Source organism: Ovis canadensis, chromosome 25 (genome assembly GCF_042477335.2).
Source record: "Ovis canadensis isolate MfBH-ARS-UI-01 breed Bighorn chromosome 25, ARS-UI_OviCan_v2, whole genome shotgun sequence".
In the NCBI taxonomy this organism is placed as follows: Eukaryota; Metazoa; Chordata; class Mammalia; order Artiodactyla; family Bovidae; genus Ovis; species Ovis canadensis.
The window spans coordinates 47,960,482-47,986,340 of record NC_091269.1 but is presented as its reverse complement, the minus strand read 5'-3'; the positions used below and the strand labels follow the sequence as shown (position 1 = coordinate 47,986,340).

General features: G+C 36.1%; 1 protein-coding gene across 2 annotated transcripts in view; it reads right to left on the bottom strand.

The window, feature by feature from the left end:
- Positions 1-25,859, bottom strand: part of ADK (adenosine kinase) — a 543,033-nt gene that overhangs the window by 143,819 nt on the left and 373,355 nt on the right. For both annotated transcript variants that reach the window (XM_069572166.1, XM_069572167.1), the window contains exon 7: positions 22,370-22,540. In XM_069572166.1, coding sequence (XP_069428267.1) covers positions 22,370-22,540 — 171 coding nt within the window. The remainder of the gene's footprint in view (positions 1-22,369; positions 22,541-25,859) is intronic.

Genomic DNA, 25,859 nt, shown 5'->3' with positions numbered 1-25,859 from the left:
CCTCCTTTTTGGATTTCCTTCCCATTTGGGTCACCAAAGAGCAGCTATACAGTAGGTCCTCATTAGTTATCTACTTCATACATAGTATCAACAGTGTGTATATGTCAACCCCAATCTCCCAATTCACCCACATCCTATTTCCTCCTTGGTGTGGGGTGAATCGGGATCCTCTACAGTTCCCTAGGGCTTCCCTTGTGGCTCAGCTGGTAAACAAACAGCCTGCAATGTGGGAGACCTGGGTTCGATCCCTGGGTTGGGGAGAACGCCTGGAGAAAGGAAAGGCTACCCACTCCAGTATTCTGGCCTGGAGAATTCCATGGACTGTATAGGCCATGGGGTCACAAAGAGTCGGACTCAACTGAGCAAACTTCACTTTCACAGTTCCCTACTTCTGTGTCACTATCTCTTCCTATGCTCTTGCCATACGGAAATTAATATATTAAAATCACAATTTAAAAGGCCCTTTCTAAATCTTTCCCTCTCCTAAAGTTTCCACTTCTTTCATTTGTTATTTGAAAACTAATTCTAAGTACCATTCAGTTGTGACAACATTGCTTCGTAGGTTTGTATCTTTTCACTTATTTTGTAGCTGGTCTATATTTTCCTGAGCAACAAACAAAAGTTCTGCTGATTTACTTTCTGGTATTCCTTGTAGTACATTTTGGGGTTCAATATATCAAGAAATGTAGACTCTGACTTTACATAACAAATGTGAAATTTGATTAGGAAGGTGTAAACTGAATTTACCTCCAAGCCAGAATTGCCCCCTTACCTCTTCAGATACTGAAGAGGTCATTTTTAAACTAATACCATGCTGAGAGAAAGAAAACTTACGTTTCCCTATGCTATAAAAAATTAATTTTGTACAAATTATCAACCCTAGTTGGCATGATGTTATAATAAAAGAACTTTACTTGTCAAATTAAATATTCTACCTTAATATGACTAATTAGTACTAATATGAATAAATTAGTACTAATATCCACTCTATTAACAAACGTCTCCACACTTAATATTTAGTTTCATTCAGGTCAATTACTGAAAACACATACTGCTTCTTAAAAGGCATTTTCATCATAGTTCAAAAGGAACAGTAACATTTGTAACAACAGTCATGGGGGATACCATATCTATTTGGCTTAAAGATTATCTAACATCAATCCTATGAGTATCATATTTTTGAAAAAACATTAGGACACTCTTCCAAAGAAAAAGAATTAAAAATTGGAGGAGCCAATCATTTCCTAAGTGTACAAAAAGATGATAGGTTTAAATCTTGTTTCTTAGGGAGTAAAGTTTGACAAGAGGGAGCTGCAGTTTCAGTCCCCTTGTCTCCCTTCTCTACACTATCAACTGAAACCAGAGAGTAACCAGAGGGCTGACAAAATACTTCTGGTGGGGACTACAGTCCCCTGGGCTTGTGAAGTTAGTACAGCGGTTACCACAAAACTGAGGCTCTTCAAACTATTCATATGAACTGGGACCCCTAAGCCAGACCTGAATTTCTTATTGTGAAAACATGCTGCAGATTCTTATTTTCAAAAAGTTGAGAGAAAAGCGATGATGATAAGCAAGTGTCTGTGTAATAGCACTGATGACATTCTAAAAGGATTTTAGAATACAGATGTAGAACACAGGGCCTGATACAGAATATTCTCTTAATAAATAGTGGTCAAATTGAAGGAAAATATTTAATCACCTAAAAATATTTTAAATGTGTCAAATATAGCCTAAAATAGCTAAAAGTTTAGTTTGGGGGATTCATATTTATGACCAATTCTTAAATCCTAAATCTTCCTAAGATCAAAAGTAATGATTAAAACAAAACAAAACAAAAAAACAGCAGTGACTAAGCAGGAAAATCGTATTTAAAAAGACAACCAGTCTATACAATTTGCAAAGATTCAAACTCCAAGCAACGGAGAAAAAAAAAAAAACCTCACCCATTCATTTATTAAATGTTTAGGAAACGCATATTATTTGTTAGGCAGTAGGACTATAATAATGAACAGAAGTCTACTGTGAATGAATATATTAGTGTAAAAGAAAATACATAAGCATGTAATTACTAAACTATGCAAGTGTTAAGAAAAATGTGTTATAATTACACACAAAATATCACTAAATCAAATTTTAAAAATGACTAAGTGAATGGGGATGGAGGAGAAGAAAAGGAGAAGGTGAGGGAAGTAATGCAAGTTTTAATGGATAAGTAGAAGTTTGCCAGAAATAATTAGAGACATTAAAGATAAAGACAGAGGACTGAAAGATGAAAAAACATGAAGGCAAAAATTAAATGGTGCAGTCTGGAAAACCTGAGTAGTTAGGAAGTTCAGGAGAAAGAGGGATTTGCAGGAGAAAAGAAAATAAAGAAAAAACTATTAATATATAATGAGGATTCATTCATATTCATTGAATGATTTTAGACAAGCAAAAATGAGATGTCTTTAAAGTCCATATCTTAAGAAATGATCATTTTTTAATTTACTGGATTATTTTTTATTGTGCTCAAATGATAGGCTGATAGGTGCTGAGTCAATTATATTCTTAATTCAGTTTAATTCTCGTAGCAACCAACTTTTTGAAATAAGCCTAGACTCTGACCCTTCTAATGAATTCTATTTGATAGCAGTGCCTTAAAAATAGTCAATAACCAAACATTAAAATAACTCCATTAGAAACAACATTCATGTATACAGCTGTTGTGAGTGAAAAGTATTCCAAATATGGACATTTAACATAACCATTTTAGAAACATCAAAGCTAGGAAATTACTGTTGATAACATACTATAGAACCTATTAAAAATTCCCCAATTATCCTCCTAATGTCAAACAAGAAAGCTACAGAAAAAATTCAAGCTGAGTTAAAAACAGACATTTAAAAAATTCTAAATATAATCGTAGGCTCCTTTATATGTCATATAAATTTAGCTTTTATTTACAAGTAAGTCAGTTTCATTATAATTTTAGTAATAATATTAAAATTCATTAAGTTTAAATATTAAGTCATTGCCTTTATATCATGGCATACCAGACAAATAATACTATAATAGTGACACATTTATAGAACAGTAACTAAAACATTCTTTGGCATTGCCTTTCTTCCAAGCCAGGCTTTAGCAATACGTGAACTGTGAACATCCAGATGTTCAAGCTGGTTTTAGAAAAGGCAGAGGAACCAAGGATCAAATTGCCAACATCCACTGGATCATCAAAGAAGCTAGAGAGTTCCAGAAAAACATCTACTTCTGCTTTATTGACTCTGCCAAAGCCTTTGACTGTGTGGATTACAATAAACTGTGGAAAATTCTGAAAGAGATGGGAATACCAGACCACCTGACCTGCCTCGTCAGGAAGCAACAGTTAGAATTGGACATGGAATAACAGACTGGTTCCAAATAGGAAAAGGAGTATGTCAAGGCTGTGTGTTGTCACCCTGCTTATTCAATTTATATGCAGAGTACATCATAATAACGATGGGCTGGAAGAAGCACAAGCTGGAATCAAGACTGCTGGGAGAAATACCAATAACCTCAGATATGTAGATGACACCATCCTTATGGCAGAAAGTGAAGAGGAACTAAAAAGCCTCTTGATGAAAGTGAAAAAGTTGGCTTAAAGCTCAACATTCAGAAAACGAAGATCATGGTGTCCGGTCCCATCACTTCATGTGAAACAGATGGGGAAACAGTGGAAACAGTGTCAGACTTTATTTTTGGGGGCTCCAAAATCAATGCAGATGGTGACTGCAGCCATGAAATTAAAAGACACTTACTCCTTGGAAGGAAAGTTATGACCAACCTAGATAGCATATTCAAAAGCAGAGACATTACTTTGCTGACGAAGATCCGTCTAGTCAAGGTTATGGTTTTCCCAGTGGTCATGTATGGATGTGAGAGTTGGACTGTGGAGAAAGCTGAGCGCTAAAGAATTGATGCTTTTGAACTGTGGTGTTGGAGAAGACTCTTGAGAATCCCTTGGACTGCAAGGAGTTCCAACCAGTCCATCCTACAGGAGACTAGTCCTGGGTGTTCACTGGAAGAACTGATGCTGAGGCTGAAACTCCAATACTTTGGCCACCTCATGCGAAGAGTTGACTCACTGGAAAAGACCCTGATGCTGGGAGGGATTGGGGGCAGGAGGAGAAGGGGATGAAAGAGGATGAGACGGCTGGAAGGCATCACCGACTCGATGGACATGAGTTTGGGTGAACTCCGGGAGTTGGTGATGGACAGGGAGGCCTGGCGTGCTGCAATTCATGGGGTTGCAAAGAGTCGGACATGACTGAGTGACTGAACTGAACTAAAACATTCAAATAAAAAGTAACTGAAATTCTGAGTAACACAGAAAAGCACTACTGTATAAAATGTGATCATCTCCATAGCAATTCAAATCATTTCAAATCACAGGATTTTTTTTTTTTAAACAAACTATTAGTTTAGGAATGATTGAAAGACCTTTCATCCTTACAGAGGCAATGTAGTTTGGTGATGAGAGGGAAATGAAGGGAGCAAGTATGTTGGTGGGGATAAGAAGGAAAAAAGAGGAAAGGAGGAAAGGAAGGAAAAGATGCACAGAGCTTACAGTTAAATAGCTTCTGGCTCTTTCAAAATCCTTCCCACAGCCCATCTTTACAACATGCCACTGACATTAGAAGACTCCCTTGTGCTACAGTAAATCTCATTTTTTTCCACGTGAGTTAAATATATCAGAAAGACCCTGAGGAGAAAGTTACATCTAGGAGCTAAGCAGCATTACAATGCCACAGCATCATCTTAATTGAAATTTCATTATCCTTAACAGAAAATAAATCAGAATCTTATAAGAACACCATATGTTTTAATTTTTATGAAGGGGCTATATATCTTCTCTGAAACATCATTTCCTACTTTCCTGGATTGACCTTATAATAACCTTAGATTCTGTCTGTATCTTAGGCACCTCTCACTTTCTTTGCTTATATTGATAGAAAAGAGACAGGAATGGAAAAACCTATATGAACAGTCAGAGGAAGGTGACTTCCATCTTTTGTTGGAAGAAACTAGGCACTTTTGTATACTTAAAAGGGTAGGATTACCATTTTAGATACAGCCTTATTTCCCACATTCATGTTGGAAATACCTTAATCTGAGGAAAGAAAAGACCATCTCTTACATTGGCAGAATATGGATCTGGTGACAACCTGGCTCTCTGAAAGTGTTTGGAAATCATGTTATCTTAAAGAATTAGATTTTATAAAAAGATACAAGAACTCAAAAAGGAATTCTTTGAGGATAAAATGTGCACAGACTTGAGAGAGAAAGGAAATTCTCCCCCAAATTAAAAATAATACCTTTGTAAAGAAAGTATTCTAATCAAACAGAGACTACGTGGATGAAGATGAATGCATGCTGCTACTGCTGCTAAGTCGCTTCAATTGTGTCCAACTCTGTGCGACCCCAGAGACGGCAGCCCACCAGGCTCCCTCGTCCCTGAGATTCTCCACGCAAGAACACTGGAGTGGGTTGCCATTTCCTTCTCCAATGCATGAAAGTGAAAAGTGAAAGTGAAGTTGCTCAGTCGTGTCTGACTCTTAGCAACCCAATGGACTGCAGTCCACCAGGCTCCTCCACCCATGGGATTTTCCAGGTAAGAGTACTGGAGTGGGGTGCCATTGCCTTCTCCTATGTATGCATGTATAGCACTTATTATATTTGGTGCACATGACTTAAAGATTTACACAGATTTTCATATTGAAATAGCAAATGACGTCTTTGCATAGACACTGACAGAATACTTCAGATAAGACAGAGTTTACCAAAAATTATTTACAATTAAAACTATTCCTGTTTTCCAATTCTTAATTTTTATAATGTAATTTAAAAAAGAATAAAAAAATAAAAAAGAATCAATGGCTATTAGAAAGACTGTTGTTTAGTCGCTAAGTCATGTCTGACCCTTTGTGACCTCATGGACTATGCCTGCAAGGCTCCTCTTGTCCATGGGATTTCCCAGGCAAAATTACTGGAGTGGGTAGCCATTTCCTTCTCCAGGGATCTTCCTGACCCAGGGATCAAACCTGTGTCTCCTACATTGGCAGGTGGATTTTTTTTTAAACCAGTGAGCCAGTGAGCCACCAGGGAAGCCCATTAGAAAGATTAAGAAGAATTTAACGGTGTAAACAATAAATGTCAATAAAGATCTCCTCCTTTCCCAGCGAAATATATATAAAAAAGAAAGTTAGCCTATTCCACCTAGTTTAGTAAAAAAATGATCAGGATTTACTTACACGGTGCTATAGCCATTATTCAAGCTCAGAAAACATGGATTCAAATAACGAAAGTCAGTTTTACACTTCTTTCAGTGTACTGATGCCTCAAGTAGCATTCCTGTTTTTGGCTGCACATCACTGACATAATATGATTTAAGAGCTGGTAAGCCACAACAAAATAAACTACAACAAAAAAGTGCAGAGCTGTGTTTATTGTTTTATAATTCATTGATTAATAAAATATTTTTTTAAGTTAAATCATCACTTACAAAAGAGAGTCATTTCAATTCTCCTGGTCTGCACTAGAGATTTTTAATATACTGAATCCTCTGTAGGATCAATAGGTTTAAAATGGACTTCCCTGCAAGAAAATGTACAGTGTGGGAATATTGCCAGCAAAAGGATGGATAAAACAGAGTAACACATAATCTTTATAAATAGAAATCATCTGTAAGATTCAAAACACTAGGTCTATGAGTTGGAGTTTTATCTAAAATGTAGCATTCACAATATCTATGAAATAATTAAACTGAATTCTTCTGCCCAATTTTCTACCTGTACTTCATTATTTAAACTCTATCTTAAAGCACACTGTACCGGTAATGTGACGTTTCACTGCGGAATTAAGTGGTAACTCTTGACAAAGCAGTTATTATCATGAGATAATTGACCTTATTTGAGAGTTAAGTATCCTGAAGCAAAGTTGAGGGTACTTAATCCTGGCAGGTTAATTACCCAGTGATTACAGAGACTTGAAAGGTATTATTCTTAAGAACACTTTGCAAGATGACACTATTTTTTTAAAAAAAACCTTAATTTAATAAAAATGAAATCAAGAAGAAAATCAAGTTCTTTAGTCATGTACTGCTAGATAATGACTACAAAGCAGACTGCATTAGCAGGCATCAATGAATATAATTACCTGCATGCAGAATGTCCTTCATTAAGCTGATTACATGTGACTCTAGGTAACAAATGGTTGTGGCTGAAGGGAAATGCTTTAAACTTTGAAGATATCAGAAAAAAATTAAAATGCAAACATTAAATAATTTATGTTTTAAAACTATCTTAACAAGAACAACCAATAAATTCAGGTGTGCAGTTTAAAAGTACAAAAGGCAATTTAACAGATTATCAATATTTTTAATTAAGGTACCACAGAAATTTATCGCTATCAATTTCTAAAAGTAAATCACACAAATCAAAATTACAATGAGATAATGAGATGCTACATTACACCAACAGGATGCTACTGCAAAAAAAAAAAAAAAGGAAAATAACAAGTGCTAGCAAGGTTGTAGGGAAACAATAACCCTTGTGCATTGCTAGTGGGTATGTAAAACAGTGTACCTGCTGGGAAAAACAATTTGGTGGTTCCTCAAAAACTTAAAAGGAGAATTCTTAGCATATGACCTAGAAATTCCACTTCCACATATCCAAAAAACCTGAAAGCAGGGACTTGAATAGATACTTGTATACCAGTGTTCACAGCAGTATTATTAACAAAAGTCAAAAGGTAAAAACAAACTGAATATCCATTCACAGATGAATAAATAGACAAAAGGGAAACTGATACAACACTGATGAACTTTGAAAATATGACGTTAAATGAAATAAGCTGGACAGATAACTAAGGTATGATCCCACTTTTTGAGGTACCTAGAGCAGTCAAATTCATAGAGAAAGACAGTAGAAATGTGATAACCCAGCACTGGCAGAGAAGAGGAATTAGCAGTTATTGTTTAATGAGTACAAAGCTACTGTACTGGAAAGGTGAAAAAGTTCTGTGACTGGATAGTGATGATGATTGCACACCACTGTCAGTGTACTTAAAATCAATGAATTATACACTCAAAAGCAGTAAATTTGTTACGCATTTTTTACCATGATAGAAGGAAAAAAAAAGTCACATCAGTTAATACTTTATACTTTCTTTTTATCATATTAATGGAGCCCTGGTATTTTTGTGATCACTTTTACTTTGTTTCAGAATGAGCTCAACCAAATATTTTCAGATATCCCTTACAGAAGAATATTCTTTTCCCAGGGCATATCAAACAGAGAAAAGAAATAGTACAGGTAAAAGAAGGGGGAAAATCTAGCTCATAAAGCACTATAGTCGAGCCTATTAACAATGAAAAAGACTATCGAAAGTTAATGTTTGGGACTGTAATATTCTAGATTTCAGAACAAGGACTTGCGGATTTATAGCAAAACTGGTTAGTGTTACTGAATATCAGAATGTTAGATTCATTAGAAAATGAATTCATGGTTTTTGAAAAAAACATTCTTAGGTTATAAGAAAAAATTTGAAAGATCACCTAGTATTTCTATATAAATCCCTCACTTTACCTATCAGGAGAGGAAAGAACAGTGGTTGGCTAATCAGCAAATTGATTAAATTAAAAATTTTTAATTGAAAAAATCTATAAACATTTTCTTAACATGTAAAGACACATTATTTGTTAATATTTAAAGTAGGGTCAAGGATTTCAGTGTCTACTCCAGAGTCTACCTTACAGAATCAGATCCACAATTCTTAGTTCATGAGTTCCACTTTTAGTTTCTTTAAAGCAGAATCAAAACTTGAAGACTTCTATGAAACACCCCTGAATGCAGATATTTATGGGTTCTTCGTCCTTTACTCTTTCAAACTTTGCATGCTCACACCTAATTCAATAAGCTTTTTAAAAATTATTTAGTTTTGGCGCCACAGTATCTGTTCCTGTGTGCAGGCTTTCTCTAGATCTGGTATGGGCTTCTCTTGTTTCAGAGCAAAGACCAGAGGTATATGAGCTTCAGCAGTTGCAGCAAGTGAGCTCAGTAGTTGTGGTACATGGGCTTAGCTGCCCCATGGCTTATGGAATCTTCCTGGACCAGCAATCAAACATTGGCAGGTGGATTAACTATTGGACCACCAGGGAAGTCCTCAAGAACAATTTTTTAAAGCAATTTGTCTTTATTGAGTTTTGTACCTGAACTTAATTCATTAAACTAATTCACATTAAAATCATGAACTCATTGCCAAATTCAGACTTAAATTGAAGAAAGTGGGGAAAACCAGTAGACCATTCAGGTATGACCTAAATCAAATCCCTTATGACTATACAGTGGAAGTCAGAAATAGATTTAAGGGACTAGATCTGATAGACAGAGTGCCTGATAAACTATGGACGGAGGTTCGTGACACTGTATATGAGACAGGAAATCAAGACCATCCCCAAGAAAAAGAAATGCAAAAAAGCAACATGGCTGTCTGGGGAGGCCTCACAAATAGCTGTGAAAAGAAGAGAAGCGAAAAGAAAAGGAGAAAAGGAAAGATACACCCATTTGAATGCAGAGTTCCAAAGAATAGCAAGGAGAGATAAGAAAGCATTCCTCAGCAATCAACGCAAAGAAACAGAGGAAAACAATAGAATGGGAAAGACTAGCGATCGCAGCAGCAGCAGCAGCAGCAGAGATCTCTTTAAGAAAATGAGAGATACCAAGGGAACATTTCATTCAAAGATGGGCTCAATAATATTTAACTTATATGCAGAGTACATCATGAGAAATGCTGGGCTGGAGGAAGCACAGTGGGTGACTTTATTTCTGGGGCTCCAAAATCACTGCAGATGGTGATTTCAGCCATGAAATTAAAAGATGCTTACTCCTTGGAAGGAAAGTTAGGACCAACCTAGATAGCATATTCAAAAGCAGAGACATTACTTTACCAACAAAGGTCTGTCTAGTCAAGGCTATGGTTTTTCCAGTAGTCACGTACTGATGTGAGAGTTGGACTATAAAGAAAGCTCAGTGCCGAAGAATTGATGCTTTTGAACTGTGGTGCTGGAGAACACTCTTGAGAGTTCCTTGGACTGCAAGGAGATCCAACCAATCCATCCTAAAGGAGATCAGTCCTGGTTGTTCATTGGAAGGACTGATGTTGAAGCTGAAACTCCAATACTTTGGCCGCCTCATGCGAAGAGTTGACTCATTGGAAAAGACTCTGATGCTGGGAGGGATTGGGGGCAGGAGGGGAAGGGGACGACAGAGGATGCTGGATGGGATCACCAACTCAATGGACATGAGTTTGAGTAGACTCCGGGAGTTGGTGATGGACAGGGAGGCCTAGTGTGCTGCGATTCATGAGGTCACAAAGAGTCAGAGACGACTGAGCGACTGAACTGAACCGAACTATATTTTATAACTGCATAAAAATAATTCTTAGGAACAAATAAATTGACTCTTGATCAGAAAAAAAAATTTGTAGGAAAAAAAAAGCTGGTCGATCAGAAAATCGTCTAATAGCTTAACATGTTTTCCTCATTCACCTGGCACTACGTATGATGTTTTAACAGTGGAATGGAGAGTGCATGTTTTTCAAGAAAGTAAGTTAAGTGAAACTTGAGAGGCAGAATAGCAGTACTCCAAAGGATGCCTTCAATAGTACATACCAAGACCTCAGGACAGCTGACGCTTGAACAAGACTGCTTGAACTGTGCAGGGTTCCACTGAGGAGCAGATTCTTTTCAACAGTAAATACTGGACCACTACTCGATATGCCTTTGCTTGGAACCCTGGGTACAGTAGAACCATTAGGGTGGGGAGCCAACCATAAATTATAAGCAGAATTTTTATTGCCTTTACAGTTGGCACCCCTTACCCTTATGTTTTTCAGAGGTCAACGTTACTTACTATGAATCAAGCCAAAACTTTACGTGCATTAGAAAACCAGCCACAGTACTGATATGCAAATTAAATGATGATTATTGTGGATGCCCAATGTAATTTTTAAAAGTATTATTTAATGATAAAGTATGATAATTTAAAATAATCTGTCCAAATTAAAAGTCAGGACTATCAAAATACTCCTCCTCTGACTTGATACTGCCCTTCAAATACAAGGGAACTTCTATAGAAATAACAGAAATTTGGTACATGGTGAACCAGACAAAAAACTGGCAATTCATTTTTTAGGGGAGATACCTCAATTTCCTTCACCTATTTCATGCCTTCATTTTAACATTGATTCTTTAGAGCTTTTTATTTGAACAACTCAAGGTTAATTTTCTCCATTTTTAAACTTATGTAACCAGCATCAAACAGTACGTATATTTTCAAAACAGCTTTATAAGATATAATTCAAATATAATTATCTGCACAAATTAAAGTACCTAATGTTTTGAAACAAGCGTGAAATCCTGAAACCACAACCACAATCAAGATAGGAATAAATTCATCACGTCCATTTGTGATCACTGCCTTACAGCCTAACTCCTTTCCAAGCAACCATGAATCTACAAATTTTGAATTTTCTAGAATTTAAATGGAATCATACAGAATGTACTTTTTGTCTGGCAGCTCATCTTTCACTCAGCATAAATATTCAGATTGTGTTGGTGTAAGTATATTCATCTGTGTTAGTGTATGTATAAATATATTTCTTTTATATAGTAGTATTCTACTGCATAGATATATCACAATTTATCTAGTCACCAGTTAATGAACACTAAATTGCTTCGACTGAATATAATAAAAATTCCTATAAGCATTTGTGTATGTGTCTATATGCACATATACTTTCACTTCTCCTGGGTGAATACCAAGGAATAATACAGCTAGGTCAAATGGTGGGTATATATCTAACTTTGTAAGAAGCCATTTTTTCAAAGTAGTTGTACCACTTTACATTTTCATCAGCAGTATCTGACAGTTCAACTAGCTCGTGCAAATATTTGGCATAGTCAAACTTTTTAATGTTGAACACTTGAATAGCTACAGTATGCTGTATTCAGTTGTATTTTGTATGGATTGAAGTTTACTTTTTTGGATATGGATATTCAAGTGGTTATAGTATAATTTGTTAAAAAGACTATTCTCTATAGAATGGCTTCTGAAATTTTGAAAAAAAATCAATTGTTGGTCTAATGGATCTATTTGCCTATCTTTATTCTATTTTAGCATTTCTATCAAGGAGTATTTATTTTGATACAGTTTCTTAATTATTTTTAATTGAAGGATAATTGCTTTACAATATTGCTTTGCTTTCTGTCATTTATCAATATGAATCAGCTACAGATATACACGTTCCCTCCCTCTTGACGAAAGTGAAAGAGGAGAGTGAAAAAGCTAACTTAAAACTCAACCTTCAAAAAACTAAGATCATGGCATCCAGTTCCATCACTTCATGGCAAATAGATGGGAAAACAATGGAAACAGTGACAGACTTTATTTTCTTGGGTTCCAAAATCACTGCAGATGATGGCTGAAATTAAAAGATGCTTGCTCCTTGGAAGAAAAGCTGTGACCAACCTAGACAGCATAATAAAAAGCAGAGATATTACTTTGCTGATAAAGATCCATCTATATGTTTTAGTTTTTCCAGTAGTCATGTATGGATGTGAGAGTTGGACTAAAAAGAAAGCTGAGCGCTGAAGGACTGATGCTTCTGAACTGTGGTGTTGGAGAAGATGCTTGAGAGTCCCTTGGACTGCAAGGAGATCAAACCAGTCCATCCTAAAGGAAATCAGTCCTGAATATTCATTGGAAGGACTGATACTGAAGCTGAAAGTCCAATCCTTTGGCCACCTGATGCGAAGAACTGACTTACAGGAAAAGACCCTGATGCTGGGAAGACTGAAGGCAGGAGGAGAAGCGGACGACAGAGGATGAAGTGGTTGGATGGCATCACCGACACAATGGACGTGAGTTTGAGCAAGCTCCAGGAGCTGGTGATGGACAGGGAAGCCTGGTATGCTGCAGTCCATGGGGTCACAAAGACTCAGACATGACTGAGCAGATTAACTGAACTGACCCTCCCTCTAGAATCTATCTCCCACCTCCCACCCAGCCCACCTCTCTAGATTGTCACAGAGCAGCAGTTTGAGCTCCCAGAGTCATACAGCAAATTCCAACTGGCTAACTATATTACACATGGTAGTGTGTACATTTTCATGCTACTCTCTCCATTTGTCATACACTCTCCCTTCTAGCGTCCAGAAGTCTGTTCTCTGTCTACAGCTCCACTGCTGCCCTGCAAATAGGTTTGTCAGTATCGTCTTATGTGTTCCAGATACATGCATTAATAAACGATATTTGTTTTTCTCTTTCTGACTTACTTTACTCTATATGATAGGCTCTAGGTTCATCTACCTCATTAGAACTGACTCAAATGCATATCAGTACCATCTTATGCATTCCAGATATATGCATTAATAAATGATATTTGTTTTTCTTTTTCTGACTTACTTTACTGTATATGATAGGCTCTAGGTTCATCCACCTCATTAGAACTGACTCAAATGCATTCCTTTCTATGGCTGAGTAATATTCCTATATATATATACACACACACACCACAGTTTCCTTATCCATTCATTTGTTGATGGGTATCTAGGTTGCTTCCATGATCTAGCTATTGTAAACAGTGCTGCAATGAACACTGAAATACATGTGTGTTTTTCCATTTATGGTTTCCTCAGGGTATATGCCCATAGTGGGATTATTAGATCATATGGTAGTTTTATTCCCAGTTTTTTAAGGAATCTCCATATTGTCCTCCATAGAGGCTGTATCAATATACATTCCCACCAACAGTTTAAGCGGGTTCCCTTTTCTTCACATCCTCTCTAGCATTTACTGTCTGTAGATTTTTTAATAATGGAAATTCTGACTGATGTGAGGTCGTATCTAGTTATAGTTTTGATTTGCATTTCTCTAATAATAAGAAATGTTGAGCATCTTTTCATGTGTTTATTAGCCTTCTCTATGTCTTTGGAGAAATGTCTGTTTAAGTCTTCTGCCTATTTTTTGACTGAGTTGTCTGTTTTCTGGCATTGAGTTGCATGAGCTGCTTGTATATTTGGGGGATCTTCTCTCAGTTGTTTCATTTGCTATTATTTACTCCCATTCTGAGGGTTGTCTTTTCACCTTGTTTATAGCTTCCTTTGTTGTGCAAAAGCTTTAAATTATATAGGTCCCACTTGTTTATTTGTTTTTAATTTCCATAATTCTAGGAGGTGGGTCACAGAGGATCCTGCTACGATTTATGTCATAGGTGTTCTGCCTATGTTTTCCTCTAAGAGTTTTATAGTTTCTGGTCTAAAACTTAAGTTTTTAATCCATTTCGAGTTTATTTTTGTGTACAGTGTTAGGAAGTGTTCTAATTTCATTGTTGCACATATAGCTATCCAGATAAAAACCATGTGATAATCTTAACAGATGCAGAAAAAGCTTTCAGCAAAATTCAGCACCTATTTATGATTAAAAACTCTTCAAAAATGGGTAGAGGGGGACCTGCCTCAACATAATAAAGGCAATGTATGATAAACCCACAGCAAACATTGTTCTCAATGGTGAAACACTAAAAGCACTTCCTCTAAGATCAGGAACAAGACACTGATCCTGATCAGTGTCCGCTCTTGCCACTATTATTCATCATAGTTTTGGAAGTTCTAGCCAAGGCAGTCAGAGAAGAAAAATAAATAAAAGGAACCCAGATTGGGAAAGAAGAAGTAAAACTCTGTTTGCAGATGACATGATATGACTATACATAGAAAAACCAAAAGATAGTGTCAGAAAAGTTGTGGGATACAAAATCAATATACAGAAATCACTTGCATTCCTATAGACTAATAATAAAAAATCAGAAGGAGAAATTAAGGCATCAATTCCATTTATCACTGCAACAAAAAAGAATAAAATACCTAGGAATAAACTTACTTAAAAAGACAAAAGAGCTGTATACAGAAAACTGTAAGACACTGATGAAAGAAACCAAAGATGATATAAACAAATGGAGAGATATCCATGTATCCATGTTCTTCCAATATTGATTGGAAGAATCAATATTGTGAAAATGACAATACTACCAAAAGGAATCTACAGATTCAATGCAATCCTTATTAAATTACCAATGGCATTTTTTACAGAATTAGAACAAAAAATTTCAGAATTCATAAGGAAACACAAAAGACCCCAAAGAGCCAAAGCAAGCTTGAGAAAGAATGGAGCTAGAGGAATCAACCTTCCTAACTTCAGACTATACTACAAAGCTACAGTCAAGACAGTATGGTACTGGAACAAAAACAGAAAGATGGACCAAAAGAACAAGACTGAAAGCCCAGAGATAAACCCACACACCTATGGGCACCTTATCCTTGACAAAGGAGGCAAGAATACACAATGGAGAGAAGATAATCTCTTCAATAAGGGGTGCTAGGAATATGCTTGTCTTTAGGCAAGTGCCACATTGTGTTGACTACTTCAGCTTTCTAAGTCCTGACACCATGTAGTGCAGGTGCTCTGACTTTTTTTCAATCCTGTGTGACTATTCAGTCCAATGTTTTTCCACATTAATTTTAGAATAAGCTTGTTAACATCTACAAAACAAACAAAAAAACCTACTAGGATTTTAAATTAAATTATGCTGAATCCATAGACAAATTTGAGAACTGACATCTTCACAATTGACTCTTAAAATCCACAAAGAGGCCTTCTCTCTCCACTTACTTAGCTCTTTAATTTTTCTGAACACTATTTTGTAGTAACTGGTATACAGGTGTTACATATCTTTTAATTTATCCCAAAGTATGTTATACATCTTTTTGGTAATGAAAATAGTGATTAAAAATTTCTATTTCTGACTGTTTGCTGTTACTGTAATAGAAACATAACTGCTATTTGTGTGTTTATCTTATATTCCACAACCTTGCTGAACTCTTTTTTATTTCTAAAATCTCTTTGTAGATTTCATAGGATTTCTATAAAGACAAGCATTATGTTTAATAATAGAGATAATTTTTTTCTTTCTTTCTAATCTGGATATTTTTCATATGTTATTAGCATTGGCTAAAACATATATGACAATGCTGAATAGAAGTGCAGAGAGCAAACATCCTTGCTTTGTCCCTGATATTAGAGAAAAGTACTCAGTTTTTAATCATTTAAGTATGATGTTAGCTGTATATTTTTTGTGAATGTTTCATATTGAGTTGAAGAAGGTCCCTTCTAAGTACTATGAGGGCTTTTTATCAGGGACGGATGTTGGATTTTGACATATCTTTTTTTATGTATCTATTAAGATGGTAATGCTTTTTATTTTTACTAAGTTGAATTATATTGATCAGTAAATCAACTGAATATTCCTGGTCACAATGAAGTATCCTTTTTATGTATTATTGGATTGGGTTTTCTAAAATTGGGGTGGGGTGGCAATCTCAAAATCCAAATCCATTCTAGAAAAAAGCCCTTAGTATTCTGAATACGAATAGAAGGAAGCTTCATACCAATACAGGAGACCATATGCATGTTGGGATAATATTGTTATAAGGGAGAAAAGACATATTTTAGACTAATTTTGCCCCAGAGATGTTCTAAGTACTGTATCTGAAGCCCATGAATTATGATAAGGGTCTCTATTCTAGCTAGTAAAATAAGGATAGTTATAGGCTCTCTGTGCACTCTGAAGATTATGCCCTAGGATCTTCTCAAGTGTTGTTTTTTTTCCTCAGCCTTCACTAGTTTCCTCATAGCTGATCAGCACTCAGGCTCAAAGACTTGGGTGGGACTCCGCAAATCTCCTGTGTTCTTTGTCTATGTGCTCTTTCTTTTCTGGTACTATGAACTGCAAACTCGCTCGCTAGCTGTTAGTTTTCCCAAACTTGCAGCTCCATTTCCTCAACTGAAAGAGACTGAATTCTACGTGGGTTCTCCTCTGCAATGAACTGGGAACCCTCTCCAAGTGGTAAGCTGGGTTAATCAAAGGGCACACATCCTATGAAAGAAAAAAATGGCAGTAGGTAGAAAATAAGAGCCAAGTGTATTTAGTTTTGGCTAGATATTGGCATTTTGAGAATGTATATTAAACACAGTAGATTTGGGGGAGAGGTTTGAGGGATAAAGAGGTAGGGGTAAGGACAAAGCAATCCTGAATGCATACCCTCAGAAATATATTTCACACTTCATTGCAATTTGTAAGTTAGATGTCCCCTTTCTTCCCTAGAGAACTGAAGATAGTTTATTATTACTAGAATATTTGAGGAAAACAAAGAAAGATGAGATCAAAGAGATAAACCTTACAATACCATATTTTTTATAATCAAATATGATATCCTTTTCATTTATCCTTATTAAATTTCATCACTTAACTGGTATTTCTAATCTATTAAAACTGTCGGAAGTCTCATTTTGACATTCAATTTACTTGATAATTTATTAACATGTTCCGTTATTTGCATTCTCTATATCTGCATTATCCACAAACACAAGTTTATCTGAATCACTTATCTGATATGAGCAAAGCATATCAGTATTAATTTGTCAGAAGAATTTTTTGAGACTGGTTCAACAATTATCAAATATATCAAACTGCACTATATCCAATATTCATTATTCTATAATCCATATTATGACAAATCATCTCAAATATACTATATACATCACTGCTTATTGGATTGTCATAACAAGTACTACATATCTACTGAAATGAATTCATATGAAGAGCAATCATATCAGAAAAGTTAAAGTCATCCTGACATGATTTGGAGTTCTGTTGTTAGGTTGTTGTGTTTGGCCCTTTGCGACCCCACCGACTATAGCCTGCCAGGTTCCTCTGTCCATGGGATTTTCCAGGCAAGAATACGGGAGTGGGTTGCCATTTCCTTCTCCAGAAAATCTTCCCAACCCAGGAATCAAGCCTGCATCTCCTGCATTGCAGGCAGATTATTTACTACTAAGCAACCAGGGAAGCCCTTTTGGAGCCATGTAGTAGCTTGTAATTTGACTACTTCCTCTTCTAGGTTAGGAAAAATAATTTCCCTAATAAGCGATACTAAGTTCTAGTCAAACTTTAAAAGTTCACTGATTTGTAGAATAAATTTTTTAAACTGTGATAAAATGTACATAATGTAGTAAAATTTTACCATTTAAACAATTTTAAGTGTTAAATTAACTGACATTATATTCACAATGTTCTACTATCATCTCCACTATCCATTTACAGAAGTTTTCTGTCATCCCAAACAGAAGCTTTGGACTCATTAAATAATAACTAATTCCCCTTTGCCCTCAGTGCCTGGTAACCACTGTTTTGCTGTCTTTCTCTATGAGTTTTTCTATTTCAAATACTTCATTTCAGAGGAATTCCTATAGGAAAATTCAATATGTGTCTTCTTGTATCAGTTCAGTTCAGTTCAGTCACTCAGTCGTGTCCGACTCTTTGTGACCCCATGAATCGCAGCACGCCAGGCCTCCCAGTCTATCACCAACTCCCAGAGTTCACTCAGATTCACGTCCATCAAGTCAGTGATGCCATCCAGCCATCTCATCCTCTGTCGTCCCCTTCTTCTCCTGCCCTCAATCCCTCCCAGCATCTTTTCCAATGAGTCAACTCTTCGCATGAGGTGGCCAAAGTACTGGAGTTTCAGCTTTAGCATCATTCCTTCCAAAGAAATCCCAGGGGTGATCTCCTTCAGAATGGACTGGTTGGATCTCCTTGCAGTCCAAGGGACTCTCAAGAGTCTTCTCCAACACCACAGTTCAAAAGCTTCACTCCTTCGGCGCTCAGCCTTCTTCACAGTCCAACTCTCACATCCATACATGACCACAGGAAAAACCATAGCCTTGACTAGATGGATCTTAGTGGACAAAGTAATGTCTCTGCTTTTGAATATGCTATCTAGGTTGGTCATAACTTTTCTTCCAAGGAGTAAGCATCTCTTAATTTCATGGCTGCAGTCACCATCTGCAGTGATTTTGGAGCCCAAGAAAATAAAGTCTGACACCGTTTCCACTGTTTCCCCATCTATTTGCCATGAAGTGATGGGACCGGATGCCATTATCTTCGTTTTCTGAATGCTGAGCTTTAAGCCAACTTTTTCATTCTCCTCTTTCATCAAGAGGCTTTTTAGTTCCTCTTCACTTTCTGCCATAAGGGTCTGCTTGTATAGGTAGGGCTAATTTCACTTAACATAAGTGTCTTCAAGGTTCATTCAGATTTTATCATGTATCAGGTAAAAGATTTTATTTATTTATTTATTCTGTATTTTACCAGGATCCATTCCTTTTAAAGACTGAATAGTATTCCACTGTATTTAATATATCACATGTATCTATTCATCCATTGAAAAACATCTGGTTTGCTTCCAACTTGTGGCTACTGTGAACAATGCTGATAAACACTAGTGTAAAAGCATTTAAATCCCTGCTTTGAAGCAGTTTTTTTTTTTTAATACCTGTAAGTGGAATTGTTGGGTCATAATGTAATAGTAAAAACAAAGACCATGGCATCTGGTCCCATTACTTCATGGCAAATAGACAGGGAAACAATGCAAACAGTGACAGCCTACTTTCTTGTGCTCCAAATCACTGTGGATGGTGACCGCAGTCATGAAATGAAAAGATGTTTGCTCGCCAGAAGAAAAGCAATGACAAACCTAGACAGCATATTAAAAAGCAGAGACAGTGCTTTGCTTACTTTGCCTACAAAGGTCTATCTAGTCAAAGCTATGGTTTTCCCAGTAGTCATGTATGGATGTGATAGCTAGACAATAAAAAAGGCTGAGTGCTGAAGAACTGATCCCTTCGAACTGTGATGCTGGAGAAGATTTTTGAGAGTCCCCTGGACAGCAAGGAGATCAAACCAGTCAATCCTAAATGAAATCAACCCTGAATATTCATTAGAAGGACTGATGCTGAAGCTGAAGTTCCAATACTTTGGCTACCTGATGCGAAGAGCCAAGTCACTGGAAAAGACCCTGATGCTGGGAAAGACCGAAGGCAGGAGAGGACAACAGAAGATGAGATGGCTGGATGGCATCACCGACTCAATGGACATGAGTCTGAGTGAATTCCAGGAGATGGTGAAGGACAGGGAAGCCTGGCATGCTGTAGTCCATGAGGTCGCACAGAGTTGGACACGACTGAGTGACTGAGCGACAATAGTGGTGATAACCCCGCTTAACTTTTTGAGGAGCATCAAATCGCTTTTCACAGCAGCCGCATCATTCACATTCCCAGCAACTATGCACAAGGGTTTCCATTTCTCAGCATTCTTGGCAATACTTGCTATTTTCCATTTTTTGACAACAGCCATCCAAAAGGGTACCAAGTAGTATCTCATTTTGGTTTCATTTGCATTTCTCTAATTATTAGTGATGGTGAGCATCTTTTCATGTGCGCTTACTGCCAGTCTGTATGTCTTCTCTGAAGCAATGTTTAAGTCCTTTGATAATTTTTAAATGGGATTGTTTCCTTTGTCGAGATATATTTGAGTTGCTGAGATATACATTCTGGACATTAATCCCTTATCAGATGTATTTATTTTCTTCCATCCGTGGCTTGTCTTTCACTTTCTTGACAGTGTCCTTTGATGCACGAAAGTTTTTAATTTTAATGAAGTCCAATTGCTTTTTTTGTTGATTGCACTTTTGAAGTTTTTTTAAACAATAAAGAACATTTTGATATCGGCATTTTCTGCAAAACTAATCATTCTTAGGCCTCTATTCTTTTCTATTCTCCTATGTCTCAGTCAAATTTTCAGCACTGCTCCTTCGTTCTATAAATGCTTTCCATCATTTTTACATATGTTTTACAAACATGAGCTCCTATTAAACAGTTTTCTGTGTGTTCTATAGAGCTTTTTATTTTTATTAAGGCTCCTCTTCATTTTCCTTTTAATTAAGGTCATTTGAGATTCTAAAGTCATAACTGAATTTTTGCTGGTATTCAATCCTCTCAAATTTTATTTTCCAAATTTCATTCTTTAGAATGACATTTATCTTTTCTAAAACTTTTAAAGTTTATCTTCTTAAAGTCTAAGTATTGCCATTCTACTGTTTCTGACTATAAAGGACTCTGGATTCAAGTGTCAATTTCTCCCAAGCACTCTCAGACTACTATACTAATGACCAATTCTTTAACATTATTTAAAGAGTCTAGAATAGCACTTTTCTTAAGAGCTTCCTGTACCTAGAAAATAACATTGACAATATGGAAAATCTAAAATACAGATTTCAGTCAAATGAGACCTCTAGCAGATACCTAGGAGATCAAGGTTTTTACCACTATTTCTTGCCATTATGTCAGTTTGTTAATCATTAAGAATGTAGCATGTCCTTCAATTGGTTAAGGGCCCTTAGAAGATATTCACACCATATGATTTCCACACCAATAACCCACAAGTTACTTCCAGGTCAAATTTTATGTTATTCTAGGCAGACAATATAGTTATTTTATTTAGATATAAAATTGGTGAATATAATCAAACTAAGTTAGAGTCACAGAATCTGAATCAGAATGGACTTCTGAGGTAATTCACACAATTTCACACATTCATAAAAGGAAGATATAGCAAAAGTCTCCTTTTTTTCTATTTCAAGGATTTTTACAAGTATTTATGTATTTTTATAGTCTATAGTAAGACAGAAGGTATGAATATTAAATAAGAAAAAAATTTTGTTTTCACTAAATTGGAATGAAAGAAATTATAATCTTGATAAAAAATAAAAGCTATAAAATTTAAATGAAATTTCCTTTTATCACCTTCAAATATAAGACAATATTAGCAAAATAATACTATAAATAAACACATTTGACTACAAATTACAATATACAACCATATAGTCATAATTTATTAAACTGACTCAAGACCTTGAAAATGTACTTAACTTCATAAAACATTTATTTCAGCTACATATCACTTATCTTAATCCATGAAAATATGAAACGAAAACATGATTTTACGGGTCAGAAAACAGTTTATGTTAAGGGCTAAGGATTAGGGGAAGGCTTGACTGACAAAGAAGATGAAAACATTTTTTATCTTGCTTATGCTTACAAGTCATATAACAGGTATACATTTGCAAAAGCTCACAGAAATGTTATAGGAGCTCATAGGAGTGATTATAAACCTGAACAACCAAATTTTTAAAAAGACTAATTGCTCATTATGTAAGGAATTAGTATATTCCAAAGGAAATACTGAAAATAATGAACTATAGTGGACCGAACTGAGGCCATTTTACTGTGTAATTCTCAAGTGTACTTCTGCAGTTGTTTAAGTTTTTATTTATGTATTTCTAAACACATACACAAACAGAAACCAAAAGCAAGGTACTTTTATTTAAAAAATTACTCACCACTTCGTTTCCAAAAAGTATGTCAACAAAAGGCATAACTTTCATCAATGATTCCTTGTAGAACTGACTAATAAACGGTGCAGACAGATTCAAAGTGAAAATTCTGTTGTTTTCAGAAGCATGGTGAGCCACTTTTAAAACCGACTCTGGAGAAACTGTGAGGAAAAAACCCTGGGTAAAGAAAAAAAGGAGAAATTAGAAATGCTATCTTCACAGAATCATTCTCAGTGAGAATACAAGAAATCTATACAAAATACAGATGAATCACAAGCTGGAATCAAGACCGCAAGGAGAAATATCAACAATCTCACATATGCAGATGATATCACTCTGATGGCAAAAACTGAAAAGGAACTAAAGATCCTCTTGATGAGGGTGAAAGAAGAGAGTGAAAAAGCTGGCTTAAAACTCAACATTCAACTGATGGCACTTCATAGCAAGTAACAGATTTTTTGTCCTGGGCTCCAAAATCACTGCGGACGGTGATTGCAGCCTTGAAATTAAAAGATGCTCCTTGGAAGGAAAGTTATGACAAACCTGGACAGCATATTAAAAACAAGAGACATCACTTTGTCAACAAAAGTCTGTATAGTCCAAGCTACGGTTTTTTCAGTAGTCATGAATAGATCTGAGAGTTGGACCATAGACAAGGCTGAGCGCCAAAGAACTGATGCTTTCAAATTGTGGTGCTAGAGAAGACTCGTGAGAGTCCCATAGAATGCAAGGAGATCAAATCAGTTAATCCTAAAGGTAACTAATCTTGAACATTCATTGGAAGGACTATTGAAGCTGAAGCTTGAATACTTTGGCCACCTTATGTGAAGAGCTGATTTACTGGAAAAGACCCTGATGCTGGGAAAGATTGAAGGGAAAAGGAGAAAGGATTGGCAGAGGATGAAATGGTTAGGCAGCATTACCAACTCATTGGACACTATCTAAGCAAACTCCACAAGACAGTGAAGGACAGGGGAGCCTGGCATGCTGCAGCCCACGGGGGTCACAAAGAATTGGATATGACTGAGCAACTTAACAACACCAACAACATACATAATACAAAAGCCTCTACAAGTGAAAGTGTGAGTCACTCAGTCATGTCTGACTCTTTGCAACCCCCATGGACTATACAGTCCTGGAATTCTCCAGGCCAAACTACCGGAGTGGGTAGATGTTCCCTTCTACACAACCCAGGGATTGAACCCAGGTCTCCCTTACTGCAGGCGAATTTTTTACCAGCTGAGCCACAAGGGAAGCCCAGCCTCTACAATGTAAACCTTAAAAATGCAATTATAAAATGCAAACCAGGAAACTACAGCATTTGATCAGGAGAAAAGTTTATCATCTGAGTACTGTATGCTTATTATGTGCCATTTCATTAGAGAAGAGTTTTGGAGAAGGTGGACTCTTGCCTGGAAAATCCCATAGACAGAGGAGCCTGGTAGGCTGCAGTCCATGGGGTCTTGAAGAGTCAGAGACGACTGAGCGACTTCACTTTCACTTTTCACTTTCATGCACTGGAGAAGGAAATGGCAACCCACTCCAGCGTTCTTGCCTGGAGAATCCCAGGGACGGGGGAACCTGGTGGGCTGCCGTCTATGGGGTCGCACAGAGTCGGACACGACTGAAGCTACTTAGCAGCAGCAGCAGCAACCTTAAGTTACAAAACAGCTATTGAAATGCTCACTTATAATTGAGAGACTAACTACGTCCCTCTTGCAAACTCAAAAAGTTTAAAGAGAAAATAAGATTTTGAACATTAAAAAATCAACTTTCTGGCAGAAGTCATGTGTACTGGGGTATATTTTTGAAGAGTATCTTTCCCTTAAAAATCTTGAAGTATTTAGAGAGAACTTTATAATTATCTCTTACTAAAGTATTGCTAATAAAATTATAAGAAATATGTTCTCCAATCAAAATAACACAAAACTTTTTCATCATTTAAAATTCTAATGCATTCATTCTTTACCAATAGTCAACTGTTTAGAAAGGTAACATCATTTATTATTAGGTAATATCATTTAATCTTTTCATCTTTATTTTTTAACCAAATACCATGTCACTTGAGAACTACGAGCATTCAAGCTGCTTTGCTATTTTTGTCACTTGGAGAATTAAGATGAACAGTGTATACAGCATCTTATCTCCATAGTAATATGGATGTATTTGCTCTTTAGTCTTTCATTTAATGAGGAGAGTTTAAAACTCTCCCCTTCTCCTAATTCTCCCCAAACTGTTTCAGCATGAAATAAAAACCTCCCAGAGTTAGCACTCTGCCAGCTGTGGATTAACCACAGACAGGCATAGAATGGTCTACATAAATAGTAACCTGGTCAAATAATTAGGCTTCTCACCAACTTCAGACTGAAAATTTGATCTGTGCTAAAATACATCTGATTGTAATTTAAGGTACAGAACAGTATGCCCCTGGAGTCTAAATGTGGCCTCATTCCAAATGTGTATATGTTGTATGCATGTTTAACTTTAAAATGCAACATAAGAGCATGTGATGTGGACAGCAGAACTTCCATTTTGTCCATTTTACAAAGAATATACAAAAAAAGGTCAGTTTTTAATTGAGGCATATTCACAATTTAAATTAATTCCATTTTTTGAATTGTTTCTTGTTTCTCTTTAAGTAAATATTTAGTATTTGAGCAATTATGGATTTGTGCTCTGTTAGAGTGCAAAGACCTAAAATTGATGCCAACCATAATTTTTCTTTCTTGATTTATATCCATTGCTAAGCCACATGTTTCAGAGTATAGTATCACCAAAAATAAAAACAGTGCCAGTATAAATTTTTTTTTCAAGTAACAGGTTTTTAATAAAAACAGACCAATAGTTTAGAGAACTATAGTTTAGAAAAACACTCTATAGAATCAACAAAACTTTTGTAATATTCTAATAAGGAATTTCAGTCAGCACAAGTTAGCCCTGCTACTCTTTGGCCATAAGAACAATGAAAAGCAAAGTAGATCCTAACTCTTAGAGACTGGTTAATATTAATCAGAATTGAGGGTGAAGTGAGACAATTTTATCCATTAAAATGAAAACTGAAGCAGAACAAAAAGGCAGGAGGAAAAGGAATGGGGAAAGCCTAAGGCAGAGCCAAAGAACCGTTTTTTATCAGAGGCAGACATAAAATTTGGAAATCCCAAGTATGCAGATTTGTCAGTCAGCCACTCTGAGGATTTCTCAGGGTAGCTTAAATATGGGGGAATGTAAGGAACTGAAGTGTTTAAAATACTAAAAGAAAAGAAAAGAAACTGCTCATTTAAAATCACATCAAAAATAACATACCTACAAATAAACTTAACCAAGGAGGTGAAAAAGCTATACTCTGAAAACTATGAAACACTGACGAAGGAAAATGAAAGATAATATACACACAATAAAGGAAAGATATTCCATGTTCATGGAATAGAAGAATTAAAATGATTAAAATGTCCATATCACTAAAAGCAATCTATAGATTCATTGCAATCTTGATCAG